General features: G+C 41.5%; 1 protein-coding gene across 15 annotated transcripts in view; it reads left to right on the forward strand.

The window, feature by feature from the left end:
• NCOA7 (nuclear receptor coactivator 7) overlaps positions 1–15,581 on the forward strand; it is a 155,888-nt gene that overhangs the window by 29,186 nt on the left and 111,121 nt on the right. For 9 of the 15 annotated variants that reach the window (XM_045865492.3, XM_045865493.3, XM_045865491.3 and 6 more), the window contains one exon: positions 4,058–4,171. The exons of the other annotated variants lie outside the window; for them this stretch is intronic. In XM_045865492.3, the coding sequence (XP_045721448.1) occupies positions 4,122–4,171 (50 nt within the window). In that variant the 5' untranslated portion in view covers positions 4,058–4,121. Of the gene's footprint in view, positions 1–4,057; positions 4,172–15,581 lie in introns of those variants that run through there. 15 annotated transcript variants of the gene reach the window in all.

Below are 15,581 nucleotides of genomic sequence, written 5' to 3' on the forward strand. Positions count from 1 at the left end.
AAACAAAATCTTAAAAAAAAAAAAAAAAAAAAAAAAAAAAAAAAAAATTTTCCAATTAGATTGTTATGACTTCATTTTTATTCATGAGGAGAAATCTAATAAACAGGGATCATCACATATGGTGGAATGCAGGAGAGGAACTTTAAAATAAACCACCTGGCCCAGATCAGAGATTCTCATCCTTTCTGGCGTCTGAGAGAGAGAGAAACTGCTTTGCATCTATATCTCTCGCCCCCAAGTTACTATTATTATTTTTTTGCCTCCAAGTTATTCTTAATTGAGAGGGAGGGGAGAATTCATGGATGTATATCAGTCTGCCATATTAATTGCCCTTACCCCAAGCCTGGATTAATTCCTTGCTTGGCTTTTATGTGGATTCACTACCTAGTTCTGGGTTAAGTATTTAGGGAAGTAAAAGGAAATTGTGAAACATGGTGGTTTTTGACCTGAAGGTGCTTTTGGTTTGTTTGTGGCTGAGGAGGCTAAGTGAAGTGGCGGTGTGACACAGTGGATGACTCAGAGCGTCACAGTAAGTATTCAGTGACCTGTGAAATAAGCTCCTAAGGAAGAGAAAGGAGAGCACACAAGTGGTCAGGGAAGGCTATAGAGCAGAACTGGGCCTTGTGCTAGATCTGGTCAGATGGAGGAGTGTAGCCAAGTCACTTGAAGCTTGGAGAAAGAGTAAGGATTAAGGTGTGGGGTCAGTGGGGGGGTGGTGGTGAAAGGACCCCATGGCGGGGTGGTGAAGGGAAGGGAGGGGGGTGGTGAAGGGAAGGGAGGGGGGTGGTGAAGGGACCCCCGCTGGGCTCAGGCCACAGTGTGAGACTGAGCTCTCGGGAGAGTTGGACCGCCACTGTCTTTTCTTTTTTTTCTTTCTTTCATCACCCTGCTTCTTGAATGAATGCTCATTCCTTGAGGCGTGGCTTCTACTCCTACCCCTCTGCTGGTGCAGTCCTGCTGGAGGGCTCAGGGACCCCCTCCCCCCACACCCAGCTACATTTGCTCCGATCTGCAGATTCTGCACTGAGGCATTGGGCACTGTTGATTCTAGACTGCTTTTTCTCATTTCCAAATATTTCTGGCTCCAAAGGTTATTGAAAGGCATTGAAGCGTGCGCCAAACTGGATTTAAATCCTTGCTCCACCACAGCTAGTGCTGTGGAACTAGGGAAATTAGTATCTCCCAGCCTCCATTTAGTGAAAATAAGGGTACTGAACTTACAGTGTGGTTGTAAAGATTCAAAGAGATAACGTGTGGATAATGTGTTGAAGTAAATAACTTCTGGTAGGCAGGCATTATGATTGGTTCCCTTTTCTTACCTGGTAGCCGCTCTGTCCTTCTTGCCTGAACGTGCCTTGTTCTTTTTCTGTCCATACCTACGCCCAGCTGGTCCCTCTTTCTGGAATGCTCTCCCTCTTCTTTTTACCTACTGAAATCCTCACTGCCCTGAAAGACTTACTTTATCACCTCGATCAAAAGTGAACTTTGTGTCTTCTGTATTCTTACTACCTTTCTTTGGACAACTCCAAGTTACTACCTTGAGTTTTAGTGTTTTGCACACATCTTATTTTCCCTACCGGGTGATAAAGTCCTCGAGAGCAGAGGGCACGTCAAGGACATGGAGGTAAAGCAGTCAGAGATCAGACTGTGTCCCTGTTGTTTCCATGGAGGGCTTTGTGCATGGCTGTCATGTTTGCAGGGTGTTATCATCGTATTCGTGCTTGCTTGCTTTTTTTTCTTTTCTTTTTTTTTTTTTTTTTGACTTAACCACAACCATATGCTGATAACTTCTATATCTTTTGCCCCAGCCCTCACCACACTCATGTGCTGTAAGCAAAATCAAACATCTGGTGAATGTCTCCAGCTGACTATCCCACAGGCACCTCGAAGGCAATGTGTCCAAAACCTGTTCTTTTTATCTGTGTCTGCGCCCTGACCCACACCCGGCTTGCCCCCTTCATGTCGACTGTGTTCTTTTTTTTTTTTTTTTAAAGATTTTATTTATTCATTTGAGACAGAGAGATAGAGAGAGCGAGAGCATGAGCAGGGGGAGAGGCAGAGGGTGAGGGAGAAGCAGGGTCCCCGCTGAGCCAGGAGCCAGATGTGGGGCTCTATCCCAGGACCCTGAGATCATGACCTGAGCTGAAGGCAGATGCTTAACCATCTGAGCCACCCAGGTGCCCCATGTCGACTGTGTTCTATCTGTGGTGTCACTGTCTGCCCAGCCCCTGCAGCAGAAGCAGAAGCATTCTTCATCTTGCCTCTCTGATGTTGTCCACACTGAATGAGTCACCAGACCTTGACTCATTTGCCTCCTAAATATTTCTTGAGTGCATCCCTCCTCTTTCTATGTTGGATACTGCTGCCTAAATGTGGGCCCTCCTCTCTCAACTAGTTTTGCTGTAATTTCTTCCTAACAGATCTATTTCGCGCTGACTCAACCCTCTCAAGTCCATCCTTCCAGTGTGGGTGTATCACAGTCCCTCGTGTAAAACGCTTTGGTGACTTCCTTTCATGTACATCAGGGATGAGAAAATTGGTTTCATCTCCTGTTGATCAGTTTGGTAATGTCTGTAAGCAAGTGCGGCCCTGTTGCTTGGTGAGGTCTGACACAGGAGCCGCGAAGGGGCAGGCGGCACATAATGCATAGCTGGGATTAAGATCAAGCTCTTTCGTGTGACATGAAAGGCCTGCCATGACCCTAATCCTGCCCATGTCTTCCTCCATTGCCCTGCTTCACAGTTAATCCTGGAGCAGCCGAGAAGTATCGTGTCTTCTTGTGTTGTGCATGCTAGACCTGCTTCCCTGTACCCTTTTAGTAGGAAATCCACACTCATCCTTCTAATCTTCGTGTGCATGGGGAGTACATGGGGTGGGCCGTGCACGAGGCCGAGTGTTCTTCCTCTGGACTCTCGTGGCACCTTTGCTCCTCCACAGCAGTCAGTAGGTATCCCACTGATCTCAAATCCTAAGCATCTCCCTTGTAAGACAGTAAACTCTGTTAGGGCAAATACCATGGCTTCTTCATCTTTGGTCTCTGATACTTATCATAGTACCTTCCATGGAATGTGTACTGTGAATTAAATTGTTCGTTGAAGGGGCACGTGGCTGGCTTACTCAGTAGAGCAGGTGGCTGTTGACCTTGGGGTTGTGGATTCAACCCGCACTGGGTGTAGAGGTTACTTTAAAATCTTTTTAAAAAATTGTTCATTGAATTGAATTAGCAAATAATTTTGATTGATGAACATTCTCTGCTTTTACTTTGATACCCCTCAGGATGAGCGGATAGATTTTAGGGAAGGTTAATGCTTTGCAGAAAATTTAGGTGAGTGAATTAGGCACAAAGTAGACACTGGAACTTTTTGAGCAGGGGAGTGGCATGATGAAGGTGGTATTTAAGGAAGATTGATCTGGAGACAACCTTTTATTACAGGTTTAAGCAAACACTCCTGGGAAGCATAGGTGAGGGTAGCGGGGTGGGGAGGGCAGAGCAAGCCTATAAAGCCATTTTGAAGAATAGCTTCCTGAGGCTTTGTACTTTCATTTCCACATTTGCTCAAGTGGGATGTAGTCGCTGGCATGTTTCCGAAAATAAAATAGAACACTGATGTTCTTTTTAAAGAAAGAACATTGTCGTAAAACACGTAAGTGATCCATTTTTCATAATTATGTATGAGACCTATTCATGATCAATTACCTATAAAAGTGAGTTCGTAAATTTAGGCTGCATAGGCAGCCTAAAATCTTCAAAAAAAAAAAAAAAACAGTGGTTTTCATTTTAGCACATTTCGAAATAATTGTTAATTGTAAGGAAAATAGTTCAGTCTAATTTTTCAGCCACCTTTTATTTTAGTTTAACACTTCCATCCTGATGATAGGTTATAAATCCCGCCCCCCCATGGGCATTTGCATTTCATGTATTACTCATGTGACTGCATTTACTGGTTCAAGTTTATCTTCCATTCATGGCAGGCCATGTAGCTCCACTCTGTTTTATTCTTCATCTTGGCTGTTATAAACTTCTTAATTTAGTCACTTTGTTGTTTTTTTATTATAGGGTTATGATTCACTGATTTAAAAAGAAGGACTTTTCCAAATACTTTGCATTTTGATTGTGTATTATGGATACCAAGGAAGAGAAGAAGGAACGGAAACAAAGTTATTTTGCTCGGTAAGCATTGCTTTGCAAAATTATTATCAGTATTTAAATGTTTGCGGGGAGACTTTGTCCTCAAGTATTAGTTGGCATTCTGTGTTTGGCGAGTGTTCATAAAGAAAGCAGGTGTCCAGGAGAAGTTAAATGCACTTTGTTTTCATCCTTTTTCTTACTTGCAGTAGAGGAAGAACAATCGATTCTTTTCTTTCCATCTTTGACAGTTCTCTCAGGCTGGTGCTGCCCAGGGGATCTCGCACCATCATTATGCACTGAGCTGCATGTTGCTTGGGATCCCACATTTAGCAACCTACATTGAATCTTAGATCCCAAATGCTTAGTTCCTGCTGCTCTCGTAGCTTACTTGGTTTAGCTATAACTAAAAACCTATGACATATTTTAAGCTTATTACCTTGTTGGGAGTCTGTTACTGAAAAGTATTTTTGTAAGTAGATGGATGAAATTCTACCATTGGAGTTCGTGTCATTACTAAAGCTGAACTCATCCAACATATATACAGTTGTTGGTTTGTGAATAGATATAATCTAATAGATGATCAGTTACTCTTTAAAGATTTAACCATATATTGGGCAGGTACTCATCATAATAAAGTGCATGATATGCTAAAACACCATTTTGATAGAATGTTTTCAAACTCGAAGTGAGAACACATAGGCTTAAAATTATCATTATGGTCTCCTAAATTGAAATATTTCTGAAGAACTGAATTCAGCCTCACCACATCCCCAGTCTGTGCTTGTTAAAGATGCATTTCTTGTTTTCCAAATGTAAGCCTTGGAAACTGAAAACCAAAGTTTTTTGTTGATATTTTTTATCCAGAAATTAAGCTAGGTTTTAGACTGTTAATAGGAAAAGGAAGGAAATGAACTTTTAAGGAACTGCTATGTATAAAGTTCTTTATTATTTTATTTATCTTCACAATAAACCTAACCTACATTTCCCCCTATTTTACCAGTGAGGTAACTAAGACTCAGGAAGCATTTCGTCCATTTCATGCAGCTTAAGAGTCAGTATTCGAATATTGGCATGCCTCAGTTAGTAATAGTAAACTGTAAGTAAGAGTTTTTGGAAAGCAGGAGTTAAACGACTAATTGTAGTGCTGTGTTTTCCATTATTAAGACTACAGAGTAGCAAGATCAGGGAAAGAAGAAATCAGGCATCTAATGGGTGGAACATTAGAAAGAGGGCACCTAGAATAAATAAGAACTAGATAGTAATCTTTAAAAATGCTTTATTTTAAGATAGTTATAGATTCACATATAGTTGTAGGATATATTACAGAGAGCCACCCTGCACCCTTCATCCAGTTTCCCACAGTGGGAGCACCTTATGCAACTGTCCTATAATATGGCAACTAAGAAATTGACATTGATGCAATCCACCAACCTGATTCAGATTTCACTAGGTTTACAAGCATTCATTTGTGTATTTGTATGTATCTAGTTCCATGTAATTGCATCACATGTATAAAGTTGTGTGGCTGTATCACGATCAAGATACAGATCCAATAGGTTTCATGTGCTACCCTTTTGTAGCTGCATTCACTTCCTTGCCTCTGCTTGCCACCCCTGACAACCACGAATCTGTTCTCCATCTCTGTAATGTGCCATTTCAGAAATATTATATAAATGGAATCATATAACCTGTAACCCTCTGAGATTAGATTTTTTTTTTTTTCATTTAGTGCTGTTCCCTGATGTTTTAGCCCACTCAGATTGCTGTAACAAAACACCATAGACTACGTGGCTTTTAAACAACAGAACTGTATTTCTCAGAGTTCTGGAGGTTGCAAGTCCAAGACCGTGGTGCCACGTTCTGTGTCTGGCAAGAGGCCGCTTCCTGGTTCATATAAGGCCCTCTTCTTGCTCTAACCTTACATGGCAGAAGGGGCAAGGAGCTTTCTCATACCTCTTTTCTAAGGGCACTAATCCCATTCATGAAGACACCGCCCTCATGACTTAATCACTCCCCAAAGGCTCCACCTTCCAGCACCATCACATTTGGCATTATGTTTGAACATACGAATTTTGGGGGTACACAGATATTCAGATCATAGCACTTGAGATCTGTTCAAGATGTTTCATATATCAATAGTTCCGATGTGGTGCTGAGTAGTGTTCCATGGTATGCCTGTATCACAATTTTCTAAATATTCGCCCACTGAAGGACATTTGGGTTATATCCAATTTGGAGCTATCACAAATCAAGATACTAGGATCATTTGTGTATAAGTTTTTGTGTAAGTATAAGTTTTAATTTTTCTGGGATAAATGCCCAAGAGTGGAATTGCTGGGTCAGATGTTAAGTGCATGTTTAATTTTGTAAGAAACTGCCATCCCCTTTTCCAGAGTGGCTTTACCACTTTACATGCCTTCCCATCAGCATTGCATAAATGACCCAGTTCCTCCACATCCTCATCAGCATTTGGTATTATCACTCTTTCTTATTTTAGCCATTCTGGATAAATGTGTAGTGATAACTCCTGGTTTAATTTGCATTTCTTTAATGACCAGAGAAGCCGAACATCTTTTCGTGTGTTTATTAGCTCTCTATCCATCTGCAGAGCTGTGCCTTTTCATAAGTCTTTTGCCTGTTTTCTTATTGTTGAGTTTTGAGAGTTCTTTATGCACTCTAGATACTCTTCCTTTGATGGAGGCTTTGTAGCTCTTTTCTCCCAGTCTGTAGCTTTTGTTTTCCTCTTCTTAGCAGCATCTGTTGCAGAGCGTAAGTTTTTACTTTTGATGCGATTCAATTTATTAGTGTTTCCTTTTATGGATTATGCTTTTGGCATCAAGTCTAATGCTTTACCCAGCCTTAAGTCCTAGAGATTTGCTTTTGTCTTTTTTTTCTACAGGTTTTATAATATTATGTTTTATACTTGTCGGTCATCCATTGAATTAATTTTTGTATGAGATATGAGTTTCGGTCAATGTGTTTTCTTTTCTTTCTGCTTATGGATGCCCTAGATAGTGACTTGGAAAGCTACAGTGCCTTCTCAGCTTGACTGCACACTGATTCCAACAGTAAGGGCGATGGGTGGTTCACAATCTGTGCAAAGTTAACCACCTCTATTTCCTAAGATGTAGAATAAGGGGGGCCCCCTCAGTTGAGAATGCCAGAGGACACTGTTCTGGAAGAACAGCACCGTTTTTTTTTTTTCAGCATCAGAAATGTAAAATTTAATTGTCATGCTTGCCTTGACCTCTTGTGACAACTGTTCTAACAATGAAAAGGAAAACATATCCAAAAATTGAGTATGACCTTACAAGCATAAGGATAACAGGCCAAGAACAAAAATCAGTGATGCTGTTCTAACAGCACGCTAACATGATTAGTTACTAGGAAATGGGGGAGAGAGAGAGAGAGAACAGACAAATCTGTAGTTTAGTTGTTACAGTGCACTGGGGGCCCAAAATGGTCAAGCTATTAAAAGCTAAAGGGAAACCAGAAAACCCTCCATTATCAGAAAAGAGGCAACCAAAGTTAATACTCTTTTCAAATGCTTTCTGACTAAACTGTGGAATTACCATAACATGGAATTACCAAGAGGACCTACTTGAAAGTCAGTTTCTGACAACACAGGGCTGATTTCTCTGGAGCAGTGTGCATAAGGGCAGTCCAAGCAAGATTTCCACAGCAGAACGTAAAGTCAGGCCAAGGGTAAGGCTGAACTGATGCAATCACACTACCTTACATAAATCTCTACTGGTATGCAGAGGAGAGCAAAAGATTTGTCCTTATTTCTACCTGTTACCATGATACATATCTGAAACCCGAAAAATTGCTTTTAAACTCTGTTCCCCCTGTCTTCATCCCTTTTTCCTTCCGTGTCATTAAATAGCCTCTGTTTTCTTGGTGTACTTTTTTTACCATGTGTTTTCATAAACACTGTATGCTTGTGTGTGTTTGGTAAATAATCCTTTATCTACCTCCTAGTGGACGTCCCTCTCCCTCTCTCTGAATTTAACACCAAAGCAAAGTTAAGTTTAAAAGATGCCATTTTAATAATTTTGGATTGAAATTAGCAATTTGAGGATCACCCAGTACTTCCTTTCTTATCATTTATCTTGAAATATGCCCATGTAACTCTAAATGGAAGGGTGAATTAGCATTACTACTAGATAGATTTATTCTGGATACATGCTAAGGAGTTTTCAGGATCTCCTGGCCTGGCCCACCTGGTTTTCAGGATCTTCGGTGTCGTTTTATACCAGTTGTCTATTCCAGATCGAATGATTCATGAGACCTTTCCCCATGCTATTGCAAAGAATTTGTGTATACAAAATTAGTATATTATATATGTGGATTAATTCCTCGACACTTGACAGGTCTTGCAACTAAGTGAAAAACGGAGTTATGAAAGCAGGTTGTACTCCATGTGCTGTCCTTCGTCATCTTCTTCCACACTTTATTTGACGTTATGTGGCTTTTGCAGAATTTAGAACCCATTTAGCGATTTTTGTGCAGGTCTCTTTATGCTCTTTGTATGTCTGAACATTTTTTAAAAACAGCATGCAGGATCGAGTGTCAATTTAGGATATCAAAAATATATTTTCAGTGAGCCTAAAGCGGTGTTTTGTAGGAGATTGACTTTTCCCCTCAGATAAGGTCTGACAGGGCCTGTAAATAGGCACCGAGTGGTGGAGACTCCTCAGCAGACTCTGTTTGGTTCCTATAGGTCCCTCTTCCCACTGCTTCCTGGTTTTCCAGAAAAGCAGGGCTGCTGCCACCACCTGCTGTCTTCTTCCCCAGCCCCCCTGAGCCAGTTGTGTGCAGCGTGGAGGGGGATGACGCTCTTCTTTCTGCCTCACCCTCCCACCCCAGACGCTGAAGGTTGCAGAGTGTAGAGCGCATCTCAGCTCCGATCCCCACTCCTCTGACACCCCCCGCCACTTGCATCCCCAGCCTCCACCCTGGCAATTCTTCATCCTTGAACCTCTGAACCGTCAGCAGAGTACCTGGTGTTTGAAAACCACTCCAGTGTATGACCTTGGCCAAGTTTTCTAAATTTCACCCTGCGTTTCTTGTTGCTGTTAAGTGTGGCTAATAATAACCTACTAACAAAATGGCTTTGAAGAAGGAAGCTTCCCAGCCTGAGCCAAGGTGATGAAGTCCAAATGGGACACAGCAAGGAGGACCAGAGTTGAACCAGGTCTGGTCCCTTATCCACACTGATTGAGGTTTAGCCCCTTCTTCAGGGAGGAGGATCTGGAGGCTGATATTTGAACCCACTGGATAGTCTTTTTATTAAATAGACAAAATCAGTTGTGTGGCTGTCTTATTCAAGCAAAACCAAACCAAGATGCTGTGAAGATGGAGGTAACATATTGCTTGGCACAGTGAGTGCTCAGTCACCTCTGACCTTGGCTTCTATGCTTATCTGCACCTTCGTCTTCACCTAAAAATCTTCATCTTGATACCCTCCTCCCATCCCATGAGCTGCTCCTGTGGTTCAGATCAGGGAGGCACGAGTAATCACAACAGTCCAAAGTGCAGTCAGCAGTTTCCCAAAGGTACATTGTTACGAGCACAGCTGGTTCTGGAATAGCATAAAGTGGAACTATGTAGTCCAAAGGGCTTTGAGAATTCTTTGTTTAAGATTTTATTTATTTGACAGCGAGAGAGGGAACAGAAGCGGGGGAGTGGGAGAGGGAGAAGCAGGCTTCCTGCGGAGCAGGGAGCCTGATGCGGGGCTCGATCCCAGGACCCTGGGACCATGACCCCGGGACCATGAGCCCAGCAGAAGGCAGATGCTTAACGACTGAGCCACCCAGGCACCCTGGCTTTGAGAATTCTAAGGCACCCTTTTATTTCGTAGTAGGAGCCCAGGCCCATGGGATGAAATTGTCAATGACCTGCTGGCCCCATACCAGCCCATTTTATGTATATGAACTGGTAATCAGAGCCTCACCACTCAGGTTTGACACACTCTCATGTCTTGGGTGTGCATGCCAGAGACACCGACTCCTCAGCCCTTAGAGTGGCTGGGTAGGACCATGTAGGCTGGTCACCTTTAGCCATGAGTAGCATTTTATCCCGGGTCGAGTGTATTACCCTCTTCTGTGGATGCTTTCCTGTGAGAAAGGTTGGGAGAACTGGCCCACAGTACCTTCATACCAAGCATCTGATCTATGAAAATTTTCATGCCCAAATACGATTGGATTGTTATAGAAATTTAGACTCAGAGGGGTTGGATAAACTTGAGTGAGATGATACAGCAGGCGGGTGAGGCAGGATTTGAGCCCAGCCCTGGCCTTCTGCAACCACAGCTTATACTCTGCAATGCTGCATGTGGCACTGGGGCAACTTGGTGGCAGGAGGGGGCCTGTAGAACACGGTTCACATCATTGTGAATTCATGTGCAGAGCTACATCCTAAGTTTTTTTTTTTTAAAGATTTTATTTATTTATTTGAAAGAGAGAGAATGAGAGAGAGAGAGAGAGCGCGCGCACATGAGAGGGGGGAGGGTCAGAGGGAGAAGCAGACTCCCCGCCGAGCAGGGAGCCCGATGCGGGACTCGATCCCGGGACTCCAGGATCATGACCTGAGCCGAAGGCAGTTGCTTAACCAACTGAGCCACCCAGGCGCCCCTACATCCTAAGTTCTAAGTGACCGTTTAAAAAACAAACTTGTTTATAGCTTGTGAGGACATCCCATACTACCTCTTGTCAAGTTTAATGTCAGCATATTGACCAACTAAGGCAGGAGGAAACGTGTAGTCTGGGTAACTGACCTACGTAAGTCGGGGTTTTACGTTACAGAGATTCACGTTACTCACTAGCATTGCCTCTTATCTGAAAAGAGTAGTTACCTATAATAGAAATGAATGCAGAAACACATTTGGTCAGAAAACCCCAGAATGCCCTTTTGGTCATGTACAGAGCCTAAGATCCAGTGGCAGGTATCAACTGGATGGGTCTGGCTGGTTGGTCTGCAGAGTTGCTGAGGCTACAGGGAGGGCTCCCCCTCTCCAGCCCCACAGAGGCTGCCTTTGAACCCTAGGAAAGAGCTACCACTTTGTGGTATGCCAGTGCTGAGAATGAATATGCCACATGGGTGGTGCGGTGCGATGTGAACTCTCGCCCTTCCTTTAATTAAGTCTGTAGATTGTTTTTTCCTGCTGGCCAAGGACCATTAGAGAACGTTAGCGTGTCCAAGATTTGAGGAGAAACTTGATTATTACCAGGGGTGGGATTCAAGATATTCAGTCATAACGTAGGTTTTCACTGAGCTGATACATGAAAAGCAAATAGAACTGTTTTAAGCGCTTGGTAAGTGTTATAATGCTCTACTGTCTTAATATTTGGTTAATATTTTATTCTCTCAGTTTCGCTGTGTCTAGTGGTGCTAATAAAAGTTAATAATAACAGCATTTGTTGGCCCTTTACAAAGTGCCTTCACGTGCCTTCTCTCCCTGTACCCTCACAATGATCGTGTGAGTAGATAGAAACGCAGATGACACATCTGTAGTTCAGGAGGTTCAATAACTTGCCTCACATGACTTATCCTTTAAATGGATGAGCTGAGCCCTGAATCCCAGTCTACTTTGTCTATATCTCTGATTCTTTTTATTTCATTTATCTCTGTTTAAATTGCATTAAGCATTAATTTTTACATTGAGGGGGAATAGAACATGTTATTGGCATCGTGATGTGGGAAGTAGGAAAAATTGTACATGGGTTTGAAAGTAGAATGTTCTAGTTGGTTTTACTGGAAAGCATATTTGATTTCAGTTTCTAAGAACCGTCCTAGAAGACTGTCATCGCCATGAGTTCCTGCAGTGATCACCTAGCGTGGCCCAGGAGCACTTCCGTGGACGATCTTCAGAGCTCTTGTTCATGTGTTTGCACTCTGTCTCCCCCCAAGTGGGCCATCTGGAGGGGTGGGACTCTGCAATAGGTCAGTGCTCCTTCCATGTGCCTCGTTAATTTAATAGTGGTTGGCACGTGGCAAGTGTTAAATTTTTTTTTTTTTTACCAACTAAAAGACTGACAATATTTAGAACAGCTTCTCTAGGATCTAAATGGTTTGTGAGTTTTAATTTTTTTTAAAGATTTTATTTATTTATTTGAGAGAGAGAGAGAGAGAGTGAGCAGTGGGGGGAGAGAGAAGCAGGCTCCCCACCAAGTGGGGAGCCTGATGTGGGGCTCGATCCCAGGATCCTGAGATCATGACCTGAGCCGAAGGCAGACGCTTAACCAACTGAGCCACCCAGGTGCCCCGAGTCTTAATTTTTATCACTATAAATTTTTTAGTATTCAGCAATTTTTATTAATCTTAAGAAAGACTGAGAATATTTTAAAACCATTTCCTATAAAAAGCTGCTTGTGCCTTATTTGAAAATATTACTAATTGCCAATTAAACTCTTGAATGAGCTGTGATGTTGTTAAAGGCTTATGCTTCGTATTTTTTTGATTGAATTCAGATCAAGCAGCTCTTAAGAGAACATTTACATATTGCCTGTCATTCATTAATGGGAAAAATGTCCATGGTCAAGTGGGAGCTGCTGTTTTTAAGAAATCATTAACTTTTTTTCTACAGATTTTTAAAAAGGCTTATAAACATTTAGACATTAACAGACTCATGCTTTTTGCTTTGTTTTTAAGGAACAGGCAGAGTTACTTGATTCAACTCCCCATGTAGTATACTGCTTTACAGTCTATAGGTTACAACCCATCGGGGCATCATGAAATCAATCAAGTGGATAAGAACCAGCATTTCTTCTAATGGAATGGAACAGAATAGATTAGTCTGGACTAAAGCTAGACAGAATAGAAAATATCAGAAAGCATTGTAGGTAGTCAGAATAAATAGTATTTCATGAAAATTTTGTTTTAAATGTATATAAATATGTATATCTTGAATCACAGTTTAAAATTATTTTTTATTGTGGGCCATGATCAAAAGAACTCATTGTTCTAGAGGAGTCTTTGATGGTTAGTATACTGGGAGTGAGGTTATTTTCCTCACCGAACAACAAATTTCTTTGAAAATTGTTGATTTAATACATGTTAACCAATTGTTCAAAGACAACTGTACATAAAGTACCTGTTCTGTAAATATATTTTCCCCCACTGCAGTATAATGGCTCCCTATAAAACTGATTTGAAAGATCAGTGACAAGCAGGTATCCTTCTATTTGAAATCTCAGGCTGATCTGGATTGTCCTAGATCTTGGAGTGAGACCTGATGAAGCTGTAACCTAACAAAACCACCAAATGGAACTATTTTGATCGTGAAACTTGGGGAACTTTTTTGTTTCTGGGCCACCTGTAGGTTCCTCCTCTGGAACTACCTACTAGCTCTGGGGCCTTGGGTATAGTTTTCTCTAAAATAAGAATAATAGTACCTACTGTAAGATATTGTTGGAGGATTGAATCAAAATACAGATATAAAGTCTTTTAGAGTAAGTACCAATGAAAAATTAGCACTAATGGATTTTAATATAAAAGCATGCTGCCTAAATGAGGAATACAGGAATAATTGAGAAAAAGATATAGGCATACATTTGGTGTAAGTTTTCAGGGAGTTTATATACCTTGAAACTTGTCCATAAACATGCTGTGGTCACAGCCTTCAGTGAAAGACCCAAGACTCTAGACGCAGATGAGTCCGAAGCACTTGAAAAGTAAATGATTTAAGCTATATCCCTCCTTTTTTAATGTTGTTGCTGACAGTTGAGGAAGACTTCAACTGAACTGACTTCTAAATTTGTCTGAAACTTGGCACTGCCTCAGCTGGAGATGCCTTGGCACATGCCTTTGAAAACTTTCATTATTGCTGGTACAGTGACTCTTCGGTGTGAGAAAATTGAGTTCTGAACCAGAAAAATGCTTTGTGCTTACAGCTCTGGAACTTCCTAGCTCATGCCTGGACTCCACTTGTCGGTGATTTTAGTAGAAAGTTTTCTTTCTTTTTCTTCGAAACTCGTATCTGAAAATTCCGTCAGTCGTCACCCCTTCTACCCTCTTAAGTCAAATGCTAATTGCGTATCTTCCCACGGATCTTCCCAGATTAGTCTTCCTGAGACAGAGTTCAGATATGTCACTGCTGCATCCCAGATTCTTCTCTCAAATTTGAGGTTCTGCACAATATGGTTCATTCCTACCTTTCTGTCTTTATGTCCTTCTTGGATTTTTCTGTCCATGTCTTACACTTTATTTTTATGATGAACTTTGCTATCAGTGTCCTCTCTCTGTATACAGTGAGGACAAACCCAACTGTAATTGTGATACTGTCTCCTTGACACCTTTTCTATTTCATTTAATTCTTAATCACCCTCCAAACACACACACACACACAAAACTAGATGTGCCCTCCCCTGCCACTGGACCCAAAGGGCATTGATAAGGCCTCCTTATGCCTTCTCTTGGGGCCCTGAACACAGTCTGTCTTTGGATATACCCATAATACTCTCGTCTTCTCTGCCTTATTTTTTGTTATTTATTGTTGGTTCTTTTTCATTTTTATATTCCTCACAAGGTCTAACTTTATGCCCTGCATCTAACGGTCATTCAGTGTGAATGATAGCATTTGTTGAACATTTGCTATGTAACAAGCACATTTGTGTACTCATGTAATCTCCCAAGCACTCCATGAAGTAGGTCCTGTTATTATCCTAATTACAGATAAAAATGCTAAACTTTATTATAGATGTTGTGGAGTTTGCCCAAAGTCACATAACTACAAAGTGGCAGATCCAGGACTCAGCCCAGGTGTGCCAGACCTCCTAGCCCATGCCTCCAATCATTATGCCATATTCTTCATTAAACTATGTTGAATTTCATAGAGCTTTATTGGTTATCCAGGTAAGGATAAGTGAGACTCACTGATCTAAATCATTAAATGTATTAAAGTACTAAAGTACTGGTATTTTCTGATTTTCAATGCAAAATTGTTCTTAGGAACTTTGAAACAAACTAGAAATCTCTGGTCCTTCAAGGAAACTTTGAAAGTCTCCACATACCAACAAAAATGCCACCAATCTCCTGACCTTTCTCTCTATTTTTGGGGATCTGGCAAGAAGTGCCCTATTATTTCCTCTCTAGATTCAAAGTTGGAGGCCCTAACAAGCTGAAATTCTCCTTGCTTGGGCACTTTTATTGTAAAGATGCTTGGTGCTTGAGCCATGGGTCATGTGTTCATGCTTTTTTACTTCCCTTTTCCTTCATTTACCACTTTAAATAAAGTTTGCGTAAACAAAATGGTTAATTCCCCATTTTTTTCTGTACTCATTTTGTCGTGTATTATACCAGTGAATGTGCAACAGCCCTGCCTACTTTTTCTAGCTTTTTTCTTTTCACATGTAAATCAAGTTGGTAGTGAAAAGGATAATGGGCCAAGTTTAAGGAGACTGAGTAAGACACGTCGCAGTCCATGGTTTGCAGTGTGATTCAGCACCAAATA

The sequence above is a fragment of the Mirounga angustirostris genome, unplaced genomic scaffold, assembly GCF_029215605.1.
Source record: "Mirounga angustirostris isolate CCGP_5_RB_7025 unplaced genomic scaffold, mMirAng1.0.hap1 SCAF_8, whole genome shotgun sequence".
In the NCBI taxonomy this organism is placed as follows: Eukaryota; Metazoa; Chordata; class Mammalia; order Carnivora; family Phocidae; genus Mirounga; species Mirounga angustirostris.